This window comes from Scardinius erythrophthalmus (genome assembly GCF_964197995.2).
Source record: "Scardinius erythrophthalmus genome assembly, chromosome: 11".
Taxonomy (NCBI): domain Eukaryota; kingdom Metazoa; phylum Chordata; class Actinopteri; order Cypriniformes; family Leuciscidae; genus Scardinius; species Scardinius erythrophthalmus.
In genome coordinates this window covers 33,880,481-33,907,996 of record NC_138231.1, presented here as the reverse complement: position 1 = coordinate 33,907,996, position 27,516 = coordinate 33,880,481, and the positions used below count along the sequence as shown (strand labels likewise).

At 37.0% G+C, this 27,516-nt stretch overlaps 1 protein-coding gene across 2 annotated transcripts in view; it reads right to left on the bottom strand.

Annotated features, from left to right (window-relative positions):
- The window catches only part of ppp1r13bb (protein phosphatase 1, regulatory subunit 13Bb), a 56,450-nt gene that overhangs the window by 12,780 nt on the left and 16,154 nt on the right, over positions 1-27,516 (bottom strand). For both annotated transcript variants that reach the window (XM_081378834.1, XM_081378833.1), the window contains exons 3-7: positions 17,317-17,464; positions 14,654-14,773; positions 12,444-12,514; positions 4,090-4,191; positions 1,080-1,254 (exon numbers count right to left, since the gene is read on the bottom strand). In XM_081378834.1, coding sequence (XP_081234960.1) covers positions 1,080-1,254; positions 4,090-4,191; positions 12,444-12,514; positions 14,654-14,773; positions 17,317-17,464 — 616 coding nt within the window. The remainder of the gene's footprint in view (positions 1-1,079; positions 1,255-4,089; positions 4,192-12,443; positions 12,515-14,653; positions 14,774-17,316; positions 17,465-27,516) is intronic.

Below are 27,516 nucleotides of genomic sequence, written 5' to 3'. Positions count from 1 at the left end.
TACACACGGCAACTTGCGTGCAAACACACAGACATGCATGAGCCGACATACTTTCTCTATTACTGTAGGATTATTATTTAATGTTCAATGAAAATATCATGTATGGCTGCACATGTTGTACAGGAGCTCATGTAAAATGCAAAACTAGCAGGCTGAACAGATATATTATATAAAGCAAAAGTGACTTATTTTTTTCACAACTTAGAACAGCGTAAATGCTAGCACAACATGAACAAAACACTCAAATGAGGGATAAAACTAAGTTTCATAAATAGAAAATCTTCACCATGAACCTGCCATGATATACTGATGATAATCCACAAAAATCTAATTTTATCTCCAGCAGAGTGGACAATCCCATCTGGAGTTGCGTGTGTGGGAGAGTTAGCATTATCCGAGTTCATTACAATTCACAGGCTATCGCAGTCCTAATCCTAACCTCACAGCAAGTGTATTTATGTGCTCGAGAATACTTTTTGTGCGCAAAACCCCCCCAAAAATAACCACTTTATTCAACTATTAATTTTCTTCTGTGTGGGCCTCTGACGTGAGTTCACGTAGTATAACAGCGCAGCGCAACGTCAGAACGTAGGCTCACTATTGCCCGACGCTGGTCATGTGTGTGATGCTGGCCAATAGTGAGCCTATGTTCTGACGTACAACCCAGAAGCGCTGCGCTGTTACACTACGTGAACTCACGTCAGAGGCCCACACAGAAGAAAATGAATTCTCGTTGCTTGATAAACTTATGGCTGAGCCACTGTAGTCACTTGGACAATTTTAAACATTGTCTTTACTAACTTTCTGGGCCGGCAAGTTTCAATAACATAGAAGCCTATGGAGGAGTGAGACAGCTCTCAGATTTAATCAAAAATATCTTAATTTGTGTTCCGAAGATGAACGAAAGTCTTATGGGGTTGGAACAACATGAGGGTGAGTAATTACTGACAGAATTTTTTGGGGTGAACTAACCCTTTAACACAGACACACAAAAGGTTAAAACCACAACATAATCAGCAGTTTCCAGTAACCTATCCACTCGGATAAATGCTTAAGTCAGTGATCAAGCAAGTACATACACAGGTTGCCATTGATGACTTTACTGTAGTCCACTTGGCCCCTCATGGCACGGATCTTCTTGAGTTTGGCTTCCTGACTCTCTACCCTCTCCTTCAGCCTCTGTAGTTTTTCGGTCTCAGACACAGCCTGCTGCTGCCGTCGCTCCTGCTGCTTCAGATAGCGCAACCGCTGCTCCTGCAGACACAATACATACATGAGCATGCAAAAAAAAGAAAAAAGGTAGGGAAAACATACATGAAACAGTAACAAATTGTCAAGAGCAATCAAAGTAAGTACTGAACCACTCTACAACCATTATAGATAGGCTTTAATTGACCTTATGACAGTAAAGCTTATTAGCGCAATGATCTGATTGTCTTTTTGCGCTAATAAGCTGAACTGTTATTCGCCATTTGTCCGTCAAACTTTCGTAACTGTTGTGACATACAAACCTATTTTTTGGCATATTACCAACATTATTTGGCATAATACCAACATTACCAAGGTGTTGTTATGGTAAATGTCATTTGTATACTAGGTATCCAGAGACGCTAGTGAATGGAGTTTAGTTTGTTCTATTCCCGAAACCAACCAGTAATCTTGATAAATTCAAGAGCTGAATCAGACTCTATTGTAGTAGACTACAAGAACAACTACACTTGCAAATTTTGAATGATCGTCCTAAAGGAAAATATCTCTATGTTTTCAAAAAGAAAAAGAAAAGTAATGTTTGAGCCTGGGGCATCTGCAGTGCCCTAACAGAGTAAAGTGCATTCAGGACAACACCATACGATCTTGTCATTAGATCACAATACATCACTTAAACCAGACAGACAACCTAGTGATTTACTGTCAGCGTCAAGCATGAAGACGTTTGCTATTAAGAGCAATAGTAGTACCTGTGGGAAAAGATGCTGATTACTAACCTGACTTATTGAGTAACTAACAGAAAATAAAAGCAACTAGGCTCTTTTTTTGTTGTTTTCTTTGCCTATCTGCAGGGAACACAAACAGATGCAGTAAAATGGAAACAGTGTCTCTGAGTGAGTGAGAAAACTAAAAATAGCACATGGTGGACTGTCAATGACTGGAGGCTCATAGTCATCACAGCACATCGACTCACAGCAATAATAATCCAAAAATCTCAGAGATCAGTGTTCTCGTTGGGTCTGATCGTGGAACAGTCTGTAAGTGTGACCAGTCCTAGATTCCACACATCATTCTTTGTTGAATGTAGAAACTAAGCTATTTAGCGCTCGTGTGGATGAGAAATGCCTGCCACCGCATACAGAGCATGTCAGAGTTGTTTACTATATAATTGGCATTTTCGGTATCGTCCAGTTTCCCGCCTCAGCCTGAGGTTCCCATGACTAACACCCCTATAATGGTCAGAAAAGCCTGTTGTAATGACCTATAAATGGCACTGAGGAAAACAAAGATGAGCTCAGTAACTTAAAATATCTAACAACAACACTGTTTATGAAGCAGCTTAAGCTCTTTATTATCATTGTGAAAAGTTAGAGGTTTACCCAACAAGCACCTGTGTTTTGAATAATTACTTAATGTCTTAATTACAGTTATTTGCATAGCATAACGTAAATATACATGGCAGTTCGCTTGAAACTTTAAAGATTTTTTTTTCACATAAAGATTGTTTATGGAGAGTGGGAAAAAAATCTTTCACATTCATATTAGAACCCTACGTAAAAATGTATAGTGCAAATATGAGTAAACAAGCAGAAACGGCAGTGTAAATTAAATCACCACTAAAAGACATTAATCAACAGCTCTTCCTATTTTTTCTCAGAATGAATAGTGGGAACTTTAACTTCAGTGGCTTAAATTAATTTAAAAAAATAAAATAAAAAAGGCTTAAATGGTTGTTGACTTAAAGGGACAATTCACCCAAAAATGAAAAAATTGTCATCATTTACTCACCCTCAAGTTGTTCCCAAACCTGTATGAATTTCTTTCTTCTGCTGAACTCAAAAGAAGATAATTTAAAGAATGTCTGTAAAAAGTTGACGGACCCCAATGACTTCAATTGTATTTTTCTCTTACTATTCCTACTAATTCATTCAGGTTTGGAATAACTTGAGGATGAGTAAATGATGACAACTTTAATTTTTGAGTGTAAAGATTTTTGGCAAAAAATAACTCTTGGTAATTTTACATTTTATCTGACAAATCAAGACAAAGCATTGGATTACACACGATACTCAAGCACCTTTCCAAAAGATATGTTGCTACTATTCAGCTGCTAGCTATTCAGACATCGCACAACTGCAAGTTTGGTTCTAGGACAAATATAGATTGATAAATAAAGAAAAGGCTACATTTATTTGCCAATTTCTGGTAAATTCCACTAAACAGTCAAAATATATGGTAAATCTGATTAAGGGCTAGATAAATTGATGTTTAACGTCCACAATATCAATAAAATCAAAATAGAAACAGTGACTTACTTAATTGCAATGTTTGTTTCAATAGCAAATGCTAAATGGATAAAATATTTGCATCTACAATTGGAGTCAAATAAGTTAATCAATCTGCCAATATGTTAGTTACATCGTGCCAAAAATACAATTCACAATAGAGTGGGGTCCAAAAGTCGAAACCACTAGAGAAAATGCTTCTATTTTGCAACCCTTTATAATAATAAGATTAATAATAGTTACAAATTTGCTGACATTTGATGAACAACCTAGACATTTAAAAACTAGGAAATTCTAAATTCTACCTGAAAAATAAAGCCAAAGCATATGATAATACACCACACACAGTGCCATCAAACAGTCAACATAAATGGTCAGGTCTAAAGAAAATGATGCTCACAATATCAATAAAATCAAAATAGGAACCCATTTTAATGTCATAAATGCCATTTTAATGTCAGTGAATTAATTTATGCCAATGTTTGATTTACTTGAAAAAGCTAACTGGAGGAAATATTTGTGTGTAGTCCCCACACAGATGAAAACAAAGATCTATAAAAAGATGCACATCAAAAGACACATCTGAGCGTATTACCTTAGCGACAAGCATCTGTTGCTGGGCCTCAATTTGCTGCTGCTGACGAGTGGCCATCTCCTGCAGCTCTGAGAGAGTGAGCTCCACACGAGGGTTTCCCACCTACACACAGAGAGAGAGAGGGAGAGGGAGAGAGGGAGGGAGAGAGAGAGAGAGAGCGAGAGAGAGAGATGGAAAGAAAAAGAGAGAGCGTGATTAAGGTAGAGGACAATCAAAAAGGAGGGACAATCAGGCGAAAAAATATATGCACAGAAACAAGAATACAAAGATGACTGGTTTAATTCTACAGGCATTAATGACAGAGAAGACTGTGAGAAACGGACACAACCAGGGCTCACTGTAGTGAAACTTGGGTGTGAAATGACCTGTGGCCAAGTAAACACTATGAGCTTAATTATAGCATGAGCGCTATGTTAGCGTAGGCCTGCTATGCTCATCGTGAAGAGGGATGGCGACGCTTTTAGCCGAAAGGGTCTAAAACAGGCCTGTGCCAGAGATGCATCCCAGAATCCCACTCTCTGTCACTGCATTCTGGAAGATAAGAGCAATTGTCCGTCATCGTGGCTGTCGCCAGGGTGTCGCCATGGCAGCAGAGCAGAACCGCTGTGTAGCAAAGATTAAAGGCACCAAAATACACAGATGGCAATTGCCATGATAGACTGCCATTTACAGCAATCAAGCAAAACTGAATATGATTCAAGGCACATGATGCGAACATGGTGTAGTGTAGGACGACTTAAATAAACCTAGAGCAGAACACCATTAACAGTCTGGTTCAGGCTGTGCAAAAGATTCCCCTCAAGATTCACATCTTTTATTGTCTGTGTCAATATAGCAATGCTTCCATTTCCTAAAAAGTCAACAGTCTGTTTTGTCTCTGGGCTGTTCTAAGCAAAAGCTATACAAGTGCACTCAGTGTTTTAGGTTGAAGCTGGGCCGGTCATTAAGGTTATGTAAGGACTAGGACCAATCAGGCATATCAGTTGGAGTCAAATTAGTTTATAAACTTTGCCAATATGTTAATTGCATCATGCCAAAAATACAATCCACAATATGGTGGGGTTCAAAAGTCTGAGATCACTAGAGAAAATGTTTCTCTTTGGCAACCTTTTGTAATAATAAAAAATAATAATAATAATAATAATAATAATAATAATATTATATATATATTTTTTTTTTTTCTCTTATCCCAGGCTACATTTATCTAATTACAAATACAGTAAAATTGTAAAATTGTGAAATATTATTAGAATTTAAAATAACTTTTCTATCTAAATACATTATTCCTGTGTTGTCAAAGCTGAATTTTCAGCATCATTTCTCCAGTCTTCAGTCACATGATCCTTCAGAAATCATTCTAAATGCTGATTTGGTGCTCAAGAAACATTTATTATTATTATCAATGTTTACAGTTGTGCAGCAAAATACTTTGGTGGAAAATGTGATAATGTTTTCCCCGGACTCTTATAAATAGGAATTTTAAAAGAAAGTTAATTTATTTGACTTATAAAACTTTTAACTAACATTAACCTGCCTGAGCGCACAAATATGCACAGCATGAGAAAGATACTATGGTGATGTTTGTGGCTTGGTTTTGCCAGGTCACCTATAGCCCATGGCTACTTCTATTCTTAGCCAAGTTAATACCATGATCTATAACTATAATTCATGGGTAGTATTTTTTCCACTATGATGTGATGGTTGAATACTCATGTCTCACAATATCTTGTTTTTGTTTATTTCGTCACTTTAAATCACTATGTGTTAAAACCGCCGGTTAAATCACCAGTATTGTTACAGCAACATATAATTATAAAATGGATTAAGATAAGTGGTTTTAGCTATAAGAGGTTAGCAAAAAAATCCAGGAAAAAGACTGTTTAAACACAGTAACAATTGACAACATACAAAGGGGCTAGAACCAAAAGAACCATGTTACAACAAAATAGACATGACACCACATACAAATAAATATTTCACAACATGGATGACAACAACAATAATTATAAATATGAATAGACATCAAATGTACATGTAAGGTTCAGTAATGCAAATATTATTTAATGACTTTAAAAAGTACACTACTGTTCTAAGTTTTGGGTCAGTAAGATTTTTCTTTTTAAAGATGATAAATGTTTTTTCGAACTTGCCATTTAAAGAACTATTTTCAAAATTAATAATAAGACGAAATGTCTCTTGAGCAGCAAATAAACATTTTAGACTGATTTCTGAAGGATCATGTGACAAGTGATTGAAGACTGGAGTAATGATGCTGAAAATATAATTTCATTTATAAATATTTTAATATTAAAATATAATTTATATAACTGTAAAACTACTTCACAATATTATTCATTTCATTCACAAAGTAAAAAGCAAACAATTATCAAATAGCTTGAACAGGTTACTGTGTCACTGGAAGCGTCCTTTGATTACAAATTTAGAAAGATTGTGCTCATGCTCTGTGTCAAAACAAAACTGTCCTTTCCATTCAACTAATGATTTGTGATCTCTAAGAAGAAAAAAAAAAAGTGGCTTGGAGCAGAGGGGCCAATCGGGTCTGGATCAAATCAACTGTCATTTTAAATCAAAGTGAGAGATTGAACTTTTTCCCCCACTGCTACCGCTTTGCTTGAGAATAAAACAAGCAATTTGTCAGATACACTTATGTAGACCGGTTATGCCTATTGTTCAAATGTATCTGAAGACACCAGCACAAAAACAACATTTCAATACTTCAAATGATCAACTTTCGAAGCAACTTTGCCTCATAAGAAGAAAGCATAACATATAGCTCAACACAATTTGAGCAATAAATGACGCAGCTTTTCATGCAGTTCCCATAAACACAAACTGCATGGCCCTATTTCATTAAAACTGAAATAATTCAATTCAGTTTGCAAGAGAGTGATACACGGCTTAAGGGCCAATTGTGTCATGCTCTGTTTACCCACACTGGCGACTCTGTATGACCACATCACATTGGTTGTAAAGAGCCTATTTCAATGTGGCGCAAGGAGCGATATACAACAGACTGATTTGATTATCCGTTTCTGAAGTGGTTCTGGAGAGAAAAAACTCCCCAGTCTCTTCTGCGGAGGGAGCTCTCGACCGCCCTCCAGTCAGACTGCAAGGCATGATCCTTTTTGCCAGATGCAGTTGTACAAACATGGCCGTGGATCTCTAGGGAAATCTAAGAGATCATTCACCTGTGGGGTGAAACTCGACGCTTGTTAAAACAATAATCATGCCTAAGGTAAAGTAAGAAACGATAGCTATTTAAAGAGCAGACTACATCATTCCTGTGGCCAAGCTGAAGACTTCACTGCTAAGATCTTGCTCACTGCTTTCTTGCCTCGTAGGTTTGAAGTAACAACAATTTCTGTTATGCAATTTATTCAATACAAGACAAAGGAAGGAGGTCAGTGGGTAATAACTTGGACTCCAGGGCATCGTGCTATAGATCATGTGCTACAGAACAACTACAGCATGCTTCTCCAGAGACTTCACATTCTGCAACAATGGATACATGGGACAGTCCTATTTCGTAAAAAGCCATTTCAGACATTTTGCTAACTTCAACCACAATGCGGTGGTTTGAGCCGCTATCGATATACAGGTTATTGAAATCGCTTTTCACTTTCGCAATCATGCATACTCTGTGCATGGGAGCAGGGCCGCACATTTTACAAGATAAGATGTTTGTCAATGACGCTCAGGATCTGTTGCGCACTAAATGCTCTGCCATCATTTTATCAGTCATCTCTCCTTACTCTCGTCACATATAATCTGACTACGGCTGCACTGTGCTACGACTGCAGCTCGTGCTGTATGGAGCAGTTATAACTGTAGTATCTGTTGTCCAACTGAACTAAATGGCTTTCGTTTCAATAAAAATACAAAATGACAGAGGGGCCGGTGCCATGGTGGGCAATTAATGTAAATGGTGTACAGACAAACACTGTGTAAAACCGGTAACAAAGCAAGCCTACACATCTGTCCAAAATCCACCTTCTTAAAAACATGTCAGCAAACCAGAAAGTGCAAATTAATTGGCAAGCGTTGCTGCTGAGATATATATAAAAAATATATATTCTCCCTATGCCCGAAACTTAAATTGCAGGACAAACTCTGGCATTAAATACTCCATCTCTGCAGGGCAGCATTTCCCAATCAAAGCACCTTTGGATGCACATTGGTGAAATAAAAGCTAAGCTCGCCTTCCAACAGAAATATTATTTTGATGATGTGCTGCACATCCAAGGAGTTTTATAACAAGTTGAGCAATACACGTATCCATCCTTCATCACTCCACAGAATGCACCCACACGGACAGCATGTTCAGCTGTGACTCCTGGCATGGAGGACGCACACATATAATCCGCTTTCCACACTAAGATTTAGACCGGCGCTCATTTATTGGCACTGGCCTGAAAGCTGTGCAGATCTTAGAGAGGATGTAAAAGATGTTCAAGCAATGTTATGATAAGCTGTACATTAGAACACCAGGTCTTTGACCTTATTAATCAGATCGATTTTATTCTAATATATTAGGGTATATTTCAGCTATAATGTCATTTTGGGAACCCTCTAAAAATATTAGTAAAAAAGCTACAGTATCCAAACTTTGTAGTTAAACTGCTATTTAATATAAAATAATCAACATAACCACTTTGGATACAAAATCTGCTACATAAATAAATGTTAATTCTGACACAAACTAACAAACATATGCATACACTTATGAAAATAAGCAGACAACTAACAAGCTATTCATAATAAACTTGAAATCATGAAGTTGCATGCAAGTTCACATAACTGTTTCAGTGGAAGAAGAATAAGGTAGAAACTAAGAATAAAAGATCAAGAGACATTTTCAAAATAATTATATTCATGACAAAAAGCGAAGTGTTGAGGGAAATGAGTGAAGAAACAGCAAAACCTGGAACACGTGAAGCCCTGGAGAGAGTATCTGCCCACACACGCAAGAACAGCTTCAACTTTATAAAACATGATCTACCCACACAGTTCAGCGTTCTGGAGCTCATAACTCTGCTTGTGTGATGGACAGGCATGGTGTTCCTGTATAAGCAGTGGCTCTAGTGCTATTAGATAGCATAGAACAGTCTATTACCCATTTAATCTATCACAAAGAACACAATAAAAAGACAGACAGCTCTTATTACTTTACAAGTTCAATGGACCACACACAGACTGACAACAGCTGATTTAACCATTGAAAGGCATTAAGTCTATGCCTTTCAAGTCTATGAATGTTCAAAAATGTATTATTGAAAAGAGACTGTGCGTAGGATGGTCTTTTCTGCATGGAGAGCAGAGGCAGCCTTACCTTTTAGACTCTCCCCCGTGGGACACAAAGTCAGTCACGAGCTGTGTAGATGAACGAAGTGTGCAGGGATGGAGTGATGGGATGAAAGAAACAATTAAACAAGTAGAGAGGAATAACAAAAAGGACTGAAAGTCCCAGCATGCACTGACACCCTCCACTGTAGACAGGGCCACGGTGACCCTCTGAAACGCCACACGGTTAGAAAGGAAACTCTCAGGAAGAGCAAAAGACAACAGATGGAGTGACAGCGATAGGAAATGAGAGAGAGTGGGCCACCCACTATTTCATAAGGGGAAAAATGTGGCCAAACATTCAGGGATTTACCATACTGTGAACACTGGGCGTGGTGTTGTACGAGAGAGAGAGAGAGAGAGAGAGAGAGAGAGAGAGAGAGAGAGAGAGAGAGAGAGAGAGAGAGAGAGAGAGAGAGAGAGAGAGAGAGAGAGAGAGAGAGAGAGGAGAGAGGGAGAGGAGAGAGGAGAGAGAGAGAGAGAGAGGAGAGAGGGAGAGGAGAGAGGAGAGAGAGAGAGAGAGAGAGAGAGAGAGAGAGAGAGAGAGAGAGAGAGAGAGAGAGACAGAAGTCAGAGAATCTTCAGAGAAACAGAAGTCAAAGCAGAGAAAACAGCCCTGCTGTAAAACCAGGGGGATGATCCTCTTAAAAGCGGTTATGTCATGAAACGAGTGTAATCCACAAAATAATAAAAACGTAACTGGAGAATAACAATACGGCTGAACGTGTTATGAGGTTTCAAAGAATTTCACTCTCACATACACACACGTGCTGTATTATACATTATATTATATTATTATTATTATTATATTATATTATATTATATTATATTATATTATATTATATTATATTATATATAACACACAAATGTCATGCTGCTGAGTCAGCACAGTGTCTGTGTACCAGAGATGACTTGCCTTGAATCCTGGACAGGGAGAGATATTACTTTAAGTACAGGGATGGGCTGCTTTAGGATTGTTCATGTTTAGAAGTAAGATGAGGCCGAGGAGAGAAATCCGATTAAACGACCCCCCCTCAAAAAAAAACAGCTGTTGTGAAATATGCCAGGAGTTTTGTCTTAGCTGTACTCAGACTCAGTCCAAGTGCCTGTTCTGACCTAGGGTGGACAACAGGATATCAATGAGAATTATCTGAGGTTAGCTGTGCATCATAGGTACTATGCACTATGAAAAATGGCCAAGTTTTGAATCTCTGCTCTCAAAGAGGTCACTACCAAAGCAATATGTTTCACCAAACTTGAACTTCACCCAAAATTCGAATAGGGATATTTACAGGAAGTAAATACTGGAAGTCCATCAGGTGAAATTCTTCACCGTGCCGATTGCCTTTGTAATAGTGTTAATTTCGTTGTTAAAAACTATGACGAAAAATGTTCGCCAATGAGCTTTTTTTCCCATGACTAAGATGAGACTATGACAAGACGACACCAAGGTCACTAAACGATAACTGTGACTATAACAACACGCTGACGAAAAAAGACGAGCCTAAAATGTAGTTCAAAAATAAATCTTTACCAAAATCTTTATTTTTGGGGCGATTAGACAAAACATTAGACTGCTTAACAGGTTGCCAGATGTCAAGAGGTAAAATCCCCCAATCAGAGCTTTTCTGTTAAAGGTGGGGTAAGTCGTTTTTGAAATAATCTGTTGGCCAGTGTTGATATTTGAAATCAACCCGAACAAACACACCCCTTTTTCATCGCTGACAAAATGAACACGATTTTGAAATGACAGAAATTTCGCCAAGAAATGGTAATTTAATCATTTACTCACACTCATGCCATCCCAGATGTATATGATTTTTTCTTCAGATGAACACAAATGAAAATGTTTAGAAAAAATAATTCTGTTCTGTGAGTCCTTGCAATGTAAATGCAGGGTGCCAATAAAGTTGACGCTTCAAAAACCACACAAAGCAAACACGACTAATTCATACGACCAAAGTTGATGAATCAATGTCTTCAGAAGTGAAATTATTAAGAAAAACACTAATTTAAATACTCCATTGCTTCCGACCAACTGTTTAATGAGATCACACTTGACAAAAACTTGTGCGAGATGTATCTCTTCCAGGTCAACTACTATAATGGCAGAGCAATTCTCATTATGTCCTCACCCTCTGTTTCTTCTGAACAGATGGCAAATTAAACCATTCAATCAAATTATACAGAGAACTTGCAGGATCATGGGCCAAGATAGCCAAATTCCATATAAGTTAATCCTCTTGAATCCACTCAAACACAAACAGAGAGTGAAAATGAGAGTCATATGGGTACCTGACAAGACAGGCAGACAGGGGTGTTGTGTAACAGTCCCTACAGGAAGGCAGCACCTGTCAGAAAAAAGTGTGTGCTAAGCACCAAAGTGGTGAGACTTCATGCCTGGTTGGCAACAGCATCACTAATCAGCTCCCTCACCGACCAACTACCTGTGCCATCGTTCCATCTCTGAAGATCGAGACGACTGTATGGAAAAAAGCATGCCCCCATAAATGCTTGCGTTTTCTCATTCCATACACTGGTGGTCTACAGTTATCTTTCTCCCTAAAGGTGGAATTAGTTCCACTTCCTGGAGCCTGGCTTTTCCCCTGTTGGAATCTGGGCCAGATGGTTGGAGGAGACGAGCGCAGTGGACCACTCTTTGCAGGAAGCACACAAAAAGAATGAGTGATGTGACAAATGCTAATATGAAAGAAAATGTTGAGTGAATCTGGGACGTGACAGGTCTGGCTGCGTTTGGCTCGGGTTAAGAGAGAAAGACTGAATAACGTGACGTGATTGAAACGCTTCAGTACTGAAGAGTGTCAACTTCAGCCAGAACTTTGCAGCTGCTACTTTGCATTATAGTAAGCAGAAAAGCATAAGATTTTATAAGTGTGTGGAATTCAACCCCCCAGGATGCATTTGGAATAACCACAATGCTAAGATTAGAAAAAAAAGGCACACATTTTGATGAGGATGTGATATGAACTAACCCCATTCTCGTTGTGCATGTCTGAGCTGTTTCCTCCTCTCCTGCTGGGCTGCTCCTGAGACTGCTGGCTCCCTAAGAGTGGAGAAATATAATACAGTGAGTCCATCAAAAAAAAAAAAAAAAAAAGCACATTCAATTGTGAAACACAATCATGAATGAACACAAAAAAAGCATCTAAATATACATTGTGGAATTTTAACAAGCAAAACATGGTTGGCTGAATAAGACTGTGACTGTGGAGGAAAAGTTTAAATGCCTGTTTGTTATTGCCATGTGACACTGGGAACAGAGCTTGTGCTTTCAGTGGATTACTGCCTCTCTTTCCCTCCCACACACAGGGGTTTCAGGTTTATGCCGTAATCCATGTGGACGCTCACTACAAGCTAATCCTGCCTATGGTGATAGGAAAAACCTCACTGGGATGTGAACAAAAAGAGTAAAAACAAACAAATGATAGGATAAAGAAAGAGACAAAGAAAGACTTTAGCACTGTTAACACTGATCACGTACATGTGGAAGCATTACACTATGTTCAGGGATAATGCGAGCAACCAGTCTGTCCATGGTGAGATCTCATTGGTCATCCTGATATACAAAACTGTACTATAAAGTGATGACAAGTCAGTTTTATCTGTCTAATCTGTGAAAATAGCTTTTCATAAAATCACTTCAGAGGTTTTTCCCACTTAGATTATGTAACATCTGAATATACACAACTGTTCAAATGTGTGAGAAAATAATGCAGAAATTAATATTTTTATTCTGCAAGGATTAAACTGATTAAAAGTGACAGTATTTACATGTAAAATGTTACAAAAGATCTATATTTCAAATAAATGCTGTTGTTTTGAACTACTTCCATCAAATAATCCTGAAAAATCTATAAAAATAGGTTTCCAGAAAAATATTAAAGCAGAACAACTGTTTTCAACATTGCTAAAAAAAAAAAAAAAGTTTATTGAGCACCAAATCAGCGTATCGGAAGGATTTCTAAAGGATCATGTGACACTGAAGACTGGAGAAATGCATGGCTGCTGAAAATTCAGCTTTGCCTTCACAGGAATAAAACACTTTAAAATATATTCAAATGGAAAATGATTTTAGTTTAATGGATTTCTTTTATTTGTAATAATATTTCATAATATTACTCTTTTACTGTATTACTGATCAAATAAATGCAACCTTGGCGAGCATAAGAGACTTCTTTCAAAAACAAAACATCTTACCAAACCTTTTGAACGGTAGTGTATCTATGCAATATATATTAGCACGTTCGAAATTCACACAATAATTTCCATTGTTAAAAATGCTTGCTCTGACAGCAAGCAATTTTCATAAGAATTGTAACTCCAGTGCAATTATAACATGTAACAAAATGTCCCTTACATTTACAAGAAAATAAATTATTCAGGTTACTATGTTAAATGTCTGTGTTCATCCAGCACTTTCTAACTCTCTCTTTTTTTACTATAATTTATAATTTAGTGATTTAATGTGTCTTTCTGCTTTAAAATTGTGGACATTTTCTTTTAATAAAATATTACTATACTTTGAAAGTATAAATGTATTTATAATTTAATGTAAAACAGCATGGTATACATTCGTACATCTATTTTGGTAATTTATCTAAATCAAAGAACTAAATTTACAGATGAATCAAGTACTAAAACTGAGTCCTTAAAATATTGCACAATAAGCATTCTCTAAATGCCCATTTTGCAAAGTTTTCTCTATTTCACCCATAACAAGCTGTGCTTGAACACAGTGAATGTGTGTTTGCGCCTGTCCAGTAAAGGCAAGATGCTTGATTATATAACCAGTAATATATTACTTAACCACACAGTTATGCTGCCTAGGTTGAGTATTTTTGTGGCGTACTCAGTTTGGGATATGCTTTGAGTTCATTTCATCAATATTTCTTTGATATTATTTTATTGTGGTAGACTTCCCAAGTCACTTTGCCTTGTTCAGTGTTGTTTGAAGGCACTGACACTTTCAAAGCTACTTTGATTCATTTTGTGAACAGCACAACAGAATTGAATCACAAACAGATCCCTACATTGTTCGACCAGGATGTGCTTGTCTCTTTCTTTCACATGTTAGAGGCCACTGAAAAGGGAATGAAAAACATTCTGCCACTGTCAGCCAATGAGAAGAAAGCGGTGGTGGGCAGGACGTGGCCTATAACCAGTCAAGAGGGAGTGTTCTCACCCTGATCGCTGCTTTCTGTGGGCGAGTCTTCGTGGCGCAGGTAGAACTTCACCTCCTGCTTTCTGGGGCCCCATTTCTGCAAGTGCTCATACATCATGTGGTCAAAGGGGATGGGTCGCTCTGGAGAGGGGAAAACATAAGACACAGCGCATTAAAACAACAAACCATGCACTCTGTTATTAGAAAGGTCAGAAATATCATGTTTTGTTCCTCAGGGGAAAAAAGCTGGTAAAAAGACGAAGGAGTAGTGTGTTCACATGAGAGCAGGAACGAGACACTCTCATGCTGAGGAGAGTGTTATTCCAGTGTTACTCACTTCAAGCCACACCTTAGAGGAGAACAGAGGAACAGACATAGTGGGATCAAGAGAACTAGGAAATTGAATCAAACGTGGCATCCAGCCAGAGGAATGTGGCGGGGCTGGGTGGGCAACAGAGACATAAATGAGGAAAAACAACATTTTTGGACATTGCTAACAGGTGGAGGGACATCTGGAAGCCTGGCAGCCACCCAGAGGGGGATGGGATAAAACTACACACAATAATAGAAGAAAGTATGAAAGTGGAGAATATAAGAAAAGCACACAAGGACGTTCACAAAAAAAGTGAGAGCAGGCCAATTTCCCTACCAAATAAATACCAAATACCAAAAACATCACAAGAACATTACAACTCCTCATTCAGGCAAAGTATTATGCCTATTCATTTTGACTACCAGCTTTTTAGGACAAGAACTGTTTAACAACTAGATTTTTTTAAGAAAAAGGTCCTGACCCATGTAAAAGTCACATCTAGGATACTGCGGGTGGGCGTCATGGTTTTTCCAAAACAGTTGCTTATTCTTACTCAGTGGTCTAGGTGGTTGCTAGGGTTGTTGCTAGGCGGCTGCTTGAAAGTCCAGGTCAAAAGAGACCAGTCACATATAAGTCTACATTATATTTTTGCCCCTGGATTTGGGTTGGGTTCTTTAATCATAATACTACTTATAAAACAAGAATATTTAGTTTATTGTCAGACTTTAAAAATTAATTTAAATGGTTAGATCAGCAAAAAAAAAAAAAAAAATTAAGAAAAAAAGAAAGAAAATTGTCAGTTAACTCACCCTGAAGTCGTTCCAAATCTGAATGAATTTCGTTCAACTTCTAAACACAAATCAACATATTTTTTAAATGAAACCTGAGAGATTTCTGTCCCTCCATCAAATGTCCACGTAACCAAAACTGATGCAAAATATTTCATAAAGACATTGTAAACAATCCATTTGAATCAAGTGGTTTCATTTAAGTCTTCTGAAGAGACACTTTGTATGTGAATAAAAGACTAAATTAAATATGTTCATCATATAGAGCACATCAAATATAGAAGCTCAACCATACAAATGTGTGAAAAACAATGTGGTTGATCTTTCGTTTGTTATATTTGATGAGCTGCATGTAAGTGCATAAATCAATGGTTGTATGTGAATAAAATCCTAAATTAAATCTGTTCATCTTCTCTTCAGAGGACAAATTAAATCACTCAATCATATGGATTACTTTTACAATGTCTCTTTATTAACTTTTTGAAGCATTAAAGTTTTGGTTGTGTGGACTTTCAGATAAACAAAAGTCTTATGGATTTGGAATGACATGAGGGTGAGTAATTCATAACAGAATTTGGTCACACTTTAGATAAAGGTATAATTCTCAATATTAACTACGACTTTTGACTCAAACTCCTAATTACTGCTGCTTATTAATAGTTAGTAAGGTAGTTGTTAAGTTTAGGTATTGGGTTGGATTAGGGATGTAGAATATGGTCATGCAGAATATCCTAGTAATATGCATAATAATAAATAAGCAACTAGTTAATAGTAAGAATTGGACCCTAAACTAAGGTGTTACCCAGAATTTTTTTTTTTACATGAAAAAACCTTTAATCGTTTTAATTATCAATGAATTATTCCAATAAATACAACTTATCAATAACTGCTGATACTGCAAAATAATTATTTTGAGATATAAAAACCTTATAGAAAATCCTGGACTGCTAATATCCACACAAAAAAACACAAGATTACAAAATATCCACTTAGTATCCAGACAGTAATGATGCATCATATACGATCCATCACCTGCTGTAAAATAACTGGGCTCATCACGATTTCAATGACAGATGCACTTCAAGATGAAAGGACACAGTGCTGATGGAAGGGCTTTTGAAAGGAGGCTCCCTGAGCACAGACAACATTTCTGCCAAACAGCTGGTTATACAAATCACTATCATCAAGAGAAAATGGAAAAATGAAGGGAAAAAAAACATGCACACAGCTGTCAGAACAGAAGTAGCAGTTATGTCTGAAAGACTAAGTAAGTGTTTTTCCTTTGCTGCCAGATTCTTTAAAATACTGAGCATGTGCGTCTTTGTGAGAGTAAAAGGATAAATCTTTTTTTGCTGAAAGAAATGGTTAGGGTGGGAAGGTGAGAAAACGAGAGGCTATTGGAGTCTGTAGAAATGATTTAAAGTAAAGCTGAGTGCTTCGCATTGTCAATATTTTTCACCATTTAATTTAAGAAACGTCAATGAAAGAAACTTATATCCTGCAACAGTCATTGCTTACAAATACCCTGCATTTACTTGCTACAAACGGCTAAGAACAAGAGGGAGGGACTCAAAGAATCTCACCATTTCCACGCCAAACTTCAGCCAGGTGGCAGCCGCTTTCTCCCGGTTCCTTACAGAACTCCACCACATCACGACAAGTTGTCTCCGGAGTGATGGGCACCTCCGTCAGGGCCTGCTCCCCATCACTCAAATACACCGTTAAAATCATCTAGAAGAGAAAAAGAGAAAGAGAATATTTTGAATATTTCATAACAAAGAGAGAAAGGCAGGGATTCCCACTGAGCCATAAGACCACTAGGGGGCAGTGCCATTGCTCAAACAACTTAAATAACATTAGTCATTAAGAACTTTACCTCTTGAGGAGTTGCATATGGGAAGATATACCACAAAAATACAGCACATTGAGTCCAGAGTCTGTTAAAGGAGATTTCTAGCACCTCCCCTCAGCTATATAACTCACTCTGATAGAGGGAAACGCCTGGGCCAGTTAGCTTGACAGTGACTGACAGGTGTGGTGGGCTGATTAGTGCTGCTGTAAGTGAAGTGTGACAGGTGGATGGTTTGGTGCAATAAGAGAGACTCTAGTCTAGAGAGACCCGTTAGATTCATTTATTTAGATGGATTTTATTTATTTATTTACTATGCTACACATGACATGATCTGTATATGTTTTTTTTATTATCATTTATATATATTATATTAATGATTTGACTTGATGATACACAGTCATGCTAATAAAGCTTATTTGAAATTGAAAAATTGAGAGAGAGCAAGCAAGAAAGGCAGAAAGGAAGATCAAGAAAGTGGATGATATAAGACATCATTACCTCCCAATTGTGGAGATGAGGTCATGATCATCTACTACTCTACTGTCTGCAATATAGTACTGCACTGCCATTTTATACTTCAAACGTGACACTGTGCAGCTTGGCAGAGAGAAGGTGACAGATTCATTACATCATCCATCAAGCAAACATCCCGAATGGTCACAACAGAGGTCTGCGATATGGCCAGTATCTCACACGCATGACATTTCCCAAGATAGACAAAAGGGTATGAGGTTTACATGGCTGGGGAAACATTTATATATCGGTTATATAAGACTAAAGTATCGCAATACCTGACATAACTCCAAATGAGAAGTAAGTCTGACCTTTATGTGGTGCAGAGTCATAAGAGAGGATTGAGTATGTCCAAGATAAATGGGTGTTTCTTCAACTATGGGCACTTTTGGCCCAGAGGACTTAAAGCAGTGAGAGTGTAAATAGTGTTTCAGGAGTTTACTTTATAGCATTTGCCACCGTCCAAGGTCCAAAAGTGTATGTACAAGCACATACGTCAGAGCATAATTCTGTCAAGTTGGTTACCATTTCCATCATTTCTCAAATTATGTTTTGTGCTCAACACTCTGAAATAAAAATGAGATTATACTTATTCTGGGGACTGAACTGTCACCCGTCTTATGGCTAATTTCATAGCTATTTGATGTATCATATACACAATTAACTATTATTTTTATATTTAGCATAATTTGACAATTACAGTTTGATTGGAAATGACAAATATTTTGTTCACTTTCACAAACAATAAATTGTATCAAAATGGGCATTCAATATATTGCCTACCCAGTAGAAAGGCAAAACATTTTTGAAAAATTTGAAATCGTGCTACCTGACTAGAGAAAACAGAGAAACAAAGATGTTGTCTTTTCCCTTTTGCCAAATGGGTAAGAAAACGTAATGCACCCATAATGCACTGGGCAAGGCATGTTGTCATCCAAGGCCACTCCCACCAGTCTGCTATGGATACGCTTAGTCAAATAGCACCTTGCTTTAGTAGGAAATACTCTAGTGAACTTTTAGTCATAATGGTGTCAACCTGTATTGTTCCCGGGTTCAAGAATTCAAAGAGTAAATGTTTAGCAGGAGTGAGTTCCTTTCAGTTTCCAGTGAAGAATTCAGCGCGTTGTAGGCAGTGGCAAAAGACTGCAAAGAATCATAAATACAGAGGTGGACAATCTGAAATGTTTTCATTCTGTTTCTGGACAATCTGTTTGAAGTTAACATTTCAAACTGGATGACCATGAATGCAGTGTTTTAGGCCAAACATAGGGGAAAAATTGGAAGCAAAACGCTGAAACAAAAAGCCATGATGTACAGGCAAGAAAGCGGTTACCATAGCATTCCATTTTTTCCATAAGATTGTACGTTTTCAGTGATAAACTTACCCTTAAAATAACCGTTCTCTTAAAAGATTGCTATCTCGATTTAAAAACCCATGCAATCTTATTCCTACGATCAAAACAGAGCAAATCACCTATTGAAAAGTAACTTGACTTGCTTCAAATAACAGTCTTATCGATTAAAATCGATGACTTAAAAACATGTCATTTAATCACTAGTTATAGACATTCTTTCAAAAACACTAATTCATCCAGTAATGAAATTAGTAAAACATTTATGAGTGAGTCATTGAATTATTATTATTATTTTTAATCGGTTTGAATAAATTATTCAAATTAAACGTTTTTAAATAGATGGCAGCAATTAACATTGTCACAACCTAGTACATTTTATTTATTTGTCTGTTCAGAACCGTGGGAGAACCTTGATCTCTATTTGAAACAAAAAAATCAATTTATCCACAATTGTGCAGCTCTAATTGAGAGCATATGAGAACATTGTTCATTTACATATACTACCAAAATTGTTAAAGGAGAACTCCGGTCAATTTTAACATTGAGCTATTTTTTTTGTCAATTTAGAAGTGCTGTCAGTACAGAGAACAACGACAAAAATCGGTGTTGCCTACACCGTGTTATCCTCTTTTTAAAATTTGCACCCTGTTGACTTCAATGGGGCTAGTTTTAAACCAGCTTTTAGCCTCTTAACTAGGGGTGGGAGATATTGACAAAAATGAATATCTCGATATTTTTTTCCAATATCTCGATATCGATATTCAGACGATATTTTTGCCATCCTTCAAAGAAATGTGTGCAAACTGGCAAAGAAGGTCCAGTTAGTCTTTTGACTTGCTGCATTTTACCTATAGGCTATAAAAGAAACAATAAAGGAGCTAACTAAACAGAATCTGAGGAAGCCCCTATCTTTTTCCACTTACAAAAAAAAAAAAAAAAACGGAACTAGGCACCTTTTGCAACAGTGATTATTAAATCAAACAACAATATTGTTGATGATGGATTCAAATATATTTTATTAAATATTTTCAAAACGCTATAAATCTATCCATTTTTTCCCCAAAACGCTATAAATCCACACACCCCCCCCCCCCCCAAAAAAAATTGACGGTTTGTCTTTTAAAAAAAGTCTTTTGTCTTTTATTTTTCGTGTTTGCATTTATGAGGAAAAAACAATATTACGTGTCAGTTCTCCATTATGGACGCGAGTGCTCTGAAAGCGGCAAAAAGACTAAAGACTTTCAAACTTTCACAGAGACCTCAAAACAAAAAACACAAAGCCTTTCTTTAAAACGAATTTCGTTTTGTATTAATTGTATCTTAATTTTAATAATTTTTTCATTGACCAATTTCCTGGATTTAATACATTAAAATTAAATATAAATTATTAATTAAAGGCGCCGGTGCTTGAACTGGAGATTATATCATCATGAACCGGACCGTAGCCTACTCGCCTCACAGGCTAAAACGTGAAATATTTTTACAGAAAGCTGGTTCTAAACAAAACCATCCAAAACTAAATAAAAATATGTAGCCTAATAAATGTGCATTTCTCCGGTGCGTTCACTAGCCTACTGCGAAGATCGCGAGTCATAGCCTATCGTCAACTTCATCTTTGCAGCCGACACAGAAATTAATAAACAATTTAAAATGTCTTATTGCAATATTTTACATATTCATAATCGTTACTTTTGGTGGATCTTTGAGGCAGCTTTTTAGGTTTATGGCGTTTTGGAAAATAGCTCTTCACGTAACGTTTCACCAAGGCACAGCGTCCCTTCAGCACATAAGAAAAAAATAAGAGAAAAAGCACGGACTTACTAATTACGAAACTTTGATGTGGTTGAACAGGTGAAACAGTCACAAATTCCTCTGCAACTCAAATCTTCTCAATACGAGTTATGAAGGAAGAGAACAGCATTACAGTTTTCAGTGCGTCCTCCTCTGATTGCTGTGTTCTGACCGAAAAAGTGCGTGCAGGAGCACATGCGCAAACGGTTTGTAAAATGTCCTTTTGTAAAATGACATATGATAAAATAAAAATAATTCATATATCATTTTAAAAACGGTTTTGTGCATGTGCTTCTGCGCGCACTATTTCGAATTTACTTATGCGTTTTTGACGACGCGGGACCATGGGCTGGGCCACTTGGAGGTTGCTTCCGCGAATAGTACTGCCCTACAGTATTAAAAATCGCTACATATAATTGTTTAGAAGGTTATTGTGTGCGCTATTTGTTTTCTCTTTAACTTCTTTCAGCTCTTTTCATGTTTGGGGGGTCGGATTGTACAAATTATGAAATATTCGATATCTCAATTTTGCATATCGTCCAGACAACAATGTGGATATTATCGTCTAAACGATATATCGCCCACCTCTACTCTTAACATCCTTGATGTGTCATTACAAGTGCACAGGTCATGTGAGTGATTCCTTCGGAGTGATCATGAGTGAATCTGACTGCAGTAGATGTGAAAGATATTAATACAAATGATGTTATTCCAGCCAGCGCACATACCTGTATTTTCTTCCTGTTTTCGGTCGAAGTCCATAGTAATCGATTATCGAGTTCATGCGCGTGATCATAGGTAACTAAACCTATGCGTGAGAACTTGACAATCGATTAATATGGACTTCGACCGAAAACAGGATGTAAACACAGGTATGTGCGCTGGCTGAAATAACATCATTTTTATTAATATATTTCACATCTACTGCAGTCAGATTCACCCGTGATCACTCTGAAGGAATCACTCACATTAGCTGTGCACTTGTAATGACACATCAAGGATGTTAAGAGGCTAAAAGCAGATTTTAAAAATTGCCCCATTTAAGTCAACAGGGTGAAAATTTTAAAAAGAGGATAACCCATGTAAATCCACTCTTCCTAAAGCATCCAGGCAGGCAAGCCCTACATTACTTTTAGGGCAGTTCAAAACACAGGTATGTGGGAGAGGAAAGAGCTCTTGCACTGAAGAAAACCTGTCAGATGCAGAAACACCACTCACATTCTTTTGTGCATGAAGTTGAAAGGAACAATTGGATTTGGTCAGTTTCAATGGACTCTGTCTGGTACATCACTAGGAAAGAAATATTTGGGCCACACACAAGTTTTTTTGAAATATCAAAATGACTCTTTTGTGTATTTACTCAACAATGGATTCTGTGTGGCGCAACACTAGAATGGAAATATGTAGGCCGTGCACAAAGAATGTGTGTGAGAAGGATAAAAAAGGTGCAAACTAAAACTGCAGGGAGAATAAAACAAGTGCAAATGGGTCCAAGTAACTGGATAATCTGAGGATCTGAGTGTTTGAGAATTTATACAGTATCACCGAACATATAGCAATATCAATATTTCCTACACCCCTGGAGGAAAGTCCCTCAAAGAAGATGTAAAAAAAAAAAACTGCAAAAACAAACACTGAAAAATTATATTTGGTTTACAAGAAACAAAGTCAGGACTGCCACTGAGTTTAAACACAAATAAAAAAATTAATTTAAATAAAAAAATGTACAAAAGAAAATGTCTATTAACTTAATATAAACAATGATTCCTTGCACCATTACTCAGTATAAATGCTGTGTCGCTGCAGAATCTACAGCATAAAAGAAAATTTATTTCAAAGTAGAGCCCAACCGATATATCGGCGGCCCAATATTATCGGCCGATGTTAGGCATTTTCCAAACTATCGGTATCGGCATTTATAATGGCCGATAAATGAATATTTAAAAAATAAAATAAAAGCGGACGAAACACCCTTCAACCATGTTATGAGTGTTGGCGCTGCATAGTGTGTCCACCAGAGGGCACTATACAAGGAAGATCGCTAACATCAATGAGCTTGGAAATCACAATGAAATTATTCTGCCTAAATAAAGTAATGATTACTGTATTTATAACTAGCATATCTGTAGTTCCAGTCTCTGCATTGTAAAATGTAAGTTAGGCACGCGAGGAGTGAACATTTAGTCATAGAGAAAAAGTATCAAACATAGCCTGTGCATAAAAGTTAGCTTTTCTTTTACACGTGTGTGAAATCCAAGTGTGCGTTGCTGACTTCGTTTAGCCGCAGCATTAACGAGTCACATAATGTATTTAGTGCATCACTAAGTAGTAGATTTTAGAAGGCAGGCAGCAAATGAAGATTGAAAATGGTTTGTTGTAGCTTGATGGAATAGATGGATAGAATTAAAAGAGTGCAGGTAAAGGGATAAGAAAGTTGACGTAATTATAAGGTAGCTTATAACATTGACATTTGGCAGACGCTTTTATCAAAGGCGACTTACATTGCATTTCAAGGTACACGTTTACAACCTTATCAATTCTTCACACACACACACACACACACACACACACACACACACACACACACACACACACACACACACACACACACACACACACACACACACACACACACTATTACATAATTGAATTATTACTGTCAATATTAATAATAGTAGTTGACTTTTTTTGTTAAAAGGACTTTAAGTTTCATAACATAAGTTTGTATTTTTATACATTATATTTATCAGAAATGTAATATATTCTGTTCTGTTGTGACAATAAAACAAACAAGTTTATTTTTAAACTGCATTATCATATTATTTTAGTAAGGCTGAGGACTCTTAAATAAAGACAAATAACTAATGTTAGGGAAATCTGTTCATGTTTTGTTACGCGTTTTTTTTTTTAAATATATATCGGCCGATATATCGGAATATCGGATTTTTAAATCACCAAATATTTGTTTCGGTATCGGCCTTAAAAATCTTTTATCGGTCGGGCTCTATTTCAAAGTGTTTCAACTCTATTCTCAATGTGAAATAAGTCACAAAAATGGTACAAAATCAGTACCATTACAATACATGACTATTGCACTGTCCTCCCTGCATGTAAAAACTAACATACCAGTCTAGTTTGATTCACAAACAAATGGCAATTAATTAATATTTGAGTCGCAATTAAACTGTTGTATTAGATGCCAGTCAAAAAAAAAAAAGAAAATGAACGAACGAACGAAGGAAGGTATGAACAAATAAATGGAGTATTTAGTTAGGACCAAAAGAAGAGAGGTGCTGCAAAAAAACAATTCTGTAAAAAACACCAATCAGCAATGACATGGCATTACAAAAGATTTTTCAAACAGTGTGTGTGTGTGTGTGTGTGTGTGTGTGTGTGTGTGTGTGAGAGAGAGAAACACACTTTTGTTCAGCTCATTTAAAAATTCACCATGCCTGACAGATAACGTAAGGTTTGTCATTATGTCAAGGCCTCAAGCAGTGCAGAGAAGCACTAGAGACAAACAACGCATGACCGCACTTTTGCATTCACAGTACGCACTGTCACTGCATCAAACAGAATGACATGTTTATCTGAGCACCGGCACCAACCGCAGCCAACTTCTGCTGAAGTTACGCACACAGGGCGCTAGATAGTCTCAATGAGGAATGAAAGGGATTTTAGTAAACAATATGAGCATGCAGAATTAAAAATGATTTCCAGTGTTCTACATTTCTAATGTTCTGCTTATTTTTTTTTTTATATATTTGGTAAAATACAGATAATAGTGCAGTACTCATGCACAGCTCAGTGAAACACATTTAAAATTCCACAATATTTCCCTCTAGGGATGTTCATTTCATTTTTTGAACTCGTTAACCGATCATTAACCGTTAACCTATAATATTATGTTACATTAGAATAAAGTTAAATTAGAATGAATCAGTGACCATTTAAAAATACCAAAATTTGTTTAGTTTTACATCCGCAAATAGCAGCAACAACAGGGCATGAGGATTCACACATCGTCATGGCATGCACCTGCAGCACTTCTGTGAACAGAGAAAAACACAATAAAAGCATTTATATGTTTTTTTAAGTATAGGTATCGTAGTTGATCGGTTCCGGTTCGAAACACATGTGATTCGCGGATTGATTGCAAAGTTTAACCATCACAGAATTAAAGTTTATCATTTGAATGCGTTTTAAGTACTGTCAGTTTAAACATTAAGCGCAACAAGACTGGAATTCGCGCGCTGTTTTCTGTGCACGCACCAGAGCCGAATTCAGTTATATTTCTCTTCCTTTGAGCTTAAATGGACAAAATGATGTCAAAATGCCTGTCTCTGCAAATATCCTGCGTTTAGAAAATGGATGCGTATCGTTATATTGGATCCGTGCATTTTGTCTTAAAGTGACAGCAGCCTAATATACCCACAGCTGTTTGTCAACAATGTTAAACAAACAACAAAAGAGAATGAGAAAATCACTTTTGTAGTTTTAATAAAGATAAATTGAATTAATTAATTATATTTAATTTATACAGTGAAGACTATGCAGTGTTATTTTACATTTGATTATTCAATGTCTTTACCTGAATACTGTTAGATTTAGCTGAAAAACAAATACGACATGAAAATTCCTTGAAGGGCTGAAATCATGATTAGAAAAATGGAGTCTCATGGTTTTGTACAGTGAAAACAACAATCATGTGAGTTGAGTCAGAGTTCAAAATCTTTCAAGCTAAGTGATAGGATCTGTTATCCAAGTAAGATCAACAGACGTGCAGAAATCCCCGTTTCAGTCAGTGTGAAGACCATCAGTTCTTGGCTGTTGACAGTATGACATAAAAGAGAGTTCTAGCATTTTGTCCTCAGATCAGCTCAGGTTGCTGCTTTTCATCTTAGGTGAAAAAAAGAAGTCAACTTCTCGACCTCGTAATTTTTTTACAGGATTACATTCACTCTAAATTATGCACCCATCCGCCCCTCACTGAAAATAAATAGTGTCCTAGAAGGTAACTTTTACTGAACAGCTCCCAGTGCTTTACTTCCATCACCGCCACCCCTAAAACCTCTGCTTTGTCTGTCTGGCTGCCATGAGAAAAGCCTCCTCACCAGCAGAAGCCAAATGACAACATCTAAAGAACACTCTCCGCTTTTGTTGTGTAAATCAAATAGTTCAAATGAACTTTACTCATCTGGTAATGTCAATCTGGACAACGATAACCAATAATTATCAACATATTCTTTTAAAGTTATGCATAGTACATCAACTTTTAAGCTCTAGTCCTGCAACATTATCATCAGCAGCCTTCTTTTAGCATGTGTGTAAAGGATAGATCTGCTCAAGTAAGCATCCAGCCTACTGGTTTCAAATCCCATTTAAAATGTCTTCAAATGTTGAATACCAAAGCTGATTTGACCTGAAATACTCAAGCAGGTCAAAAAGATCACAACATTGCAGCAATCCAGCACGTCACAGTTCATAATCTCGTTCTCTTGAAAAGTTAATAAATGTTACCTTGAAAAACTGAATTCTTCCTTTCAGCAGAGTGGAAGAAGCCATATATAATTCAATGTCCAGACAGTCAACTCTTACTTGATTAATCTGAACAATGAAAATGAATGATGACTGCTTCTGACAGCAAACGTGATCCCAAAATCTTTTCAGGCCCCACAACACCCCCTCCCCTGCCACTATCCTAATATAGCCAATCAGATCCATTTAGCAATATGACAAAGCCTAGCAGACAGAGATGGAGAACCAAAACCAATGACTGTCTTGGCACAGTGTATGAAACCATGCAAGAGATTGTTACTTTTTGGCAGTAAAACTAGACTACATTTCTATAATTAGATTTATAGAACTATATGTTCTATACAATGCTGTCAGCAACAATTTTGGTTTAATATAGAAAGTAACCCATATGTTTTTGAATTACCATAAAATTGTCACTACATTAACATATAGATGCAACGTCAAATGTTGCTTGCACTGACATTACTTACTACTACCTGAACTACTTGCAACAAAGATTTCATGAAAACACCAAAATGACTTTGCGGTCCAACCGTACTTGAAAGGCAGTGGTTGGTATTAACAAGCTCCCCCTCTCATCTCCGAGCAGGACATCTATTTGCATCACCTTTCCCAACTTAGATGCAGTCCGTCTTCTCCTGGCCTCTCTCTTGAGCTGCCGGGCATGCTCCTTGCTCCAGGTTTTATCTCCGGGTTTGATAGACAAGCTGACCAGGCCTCGTAGAACAATAGTC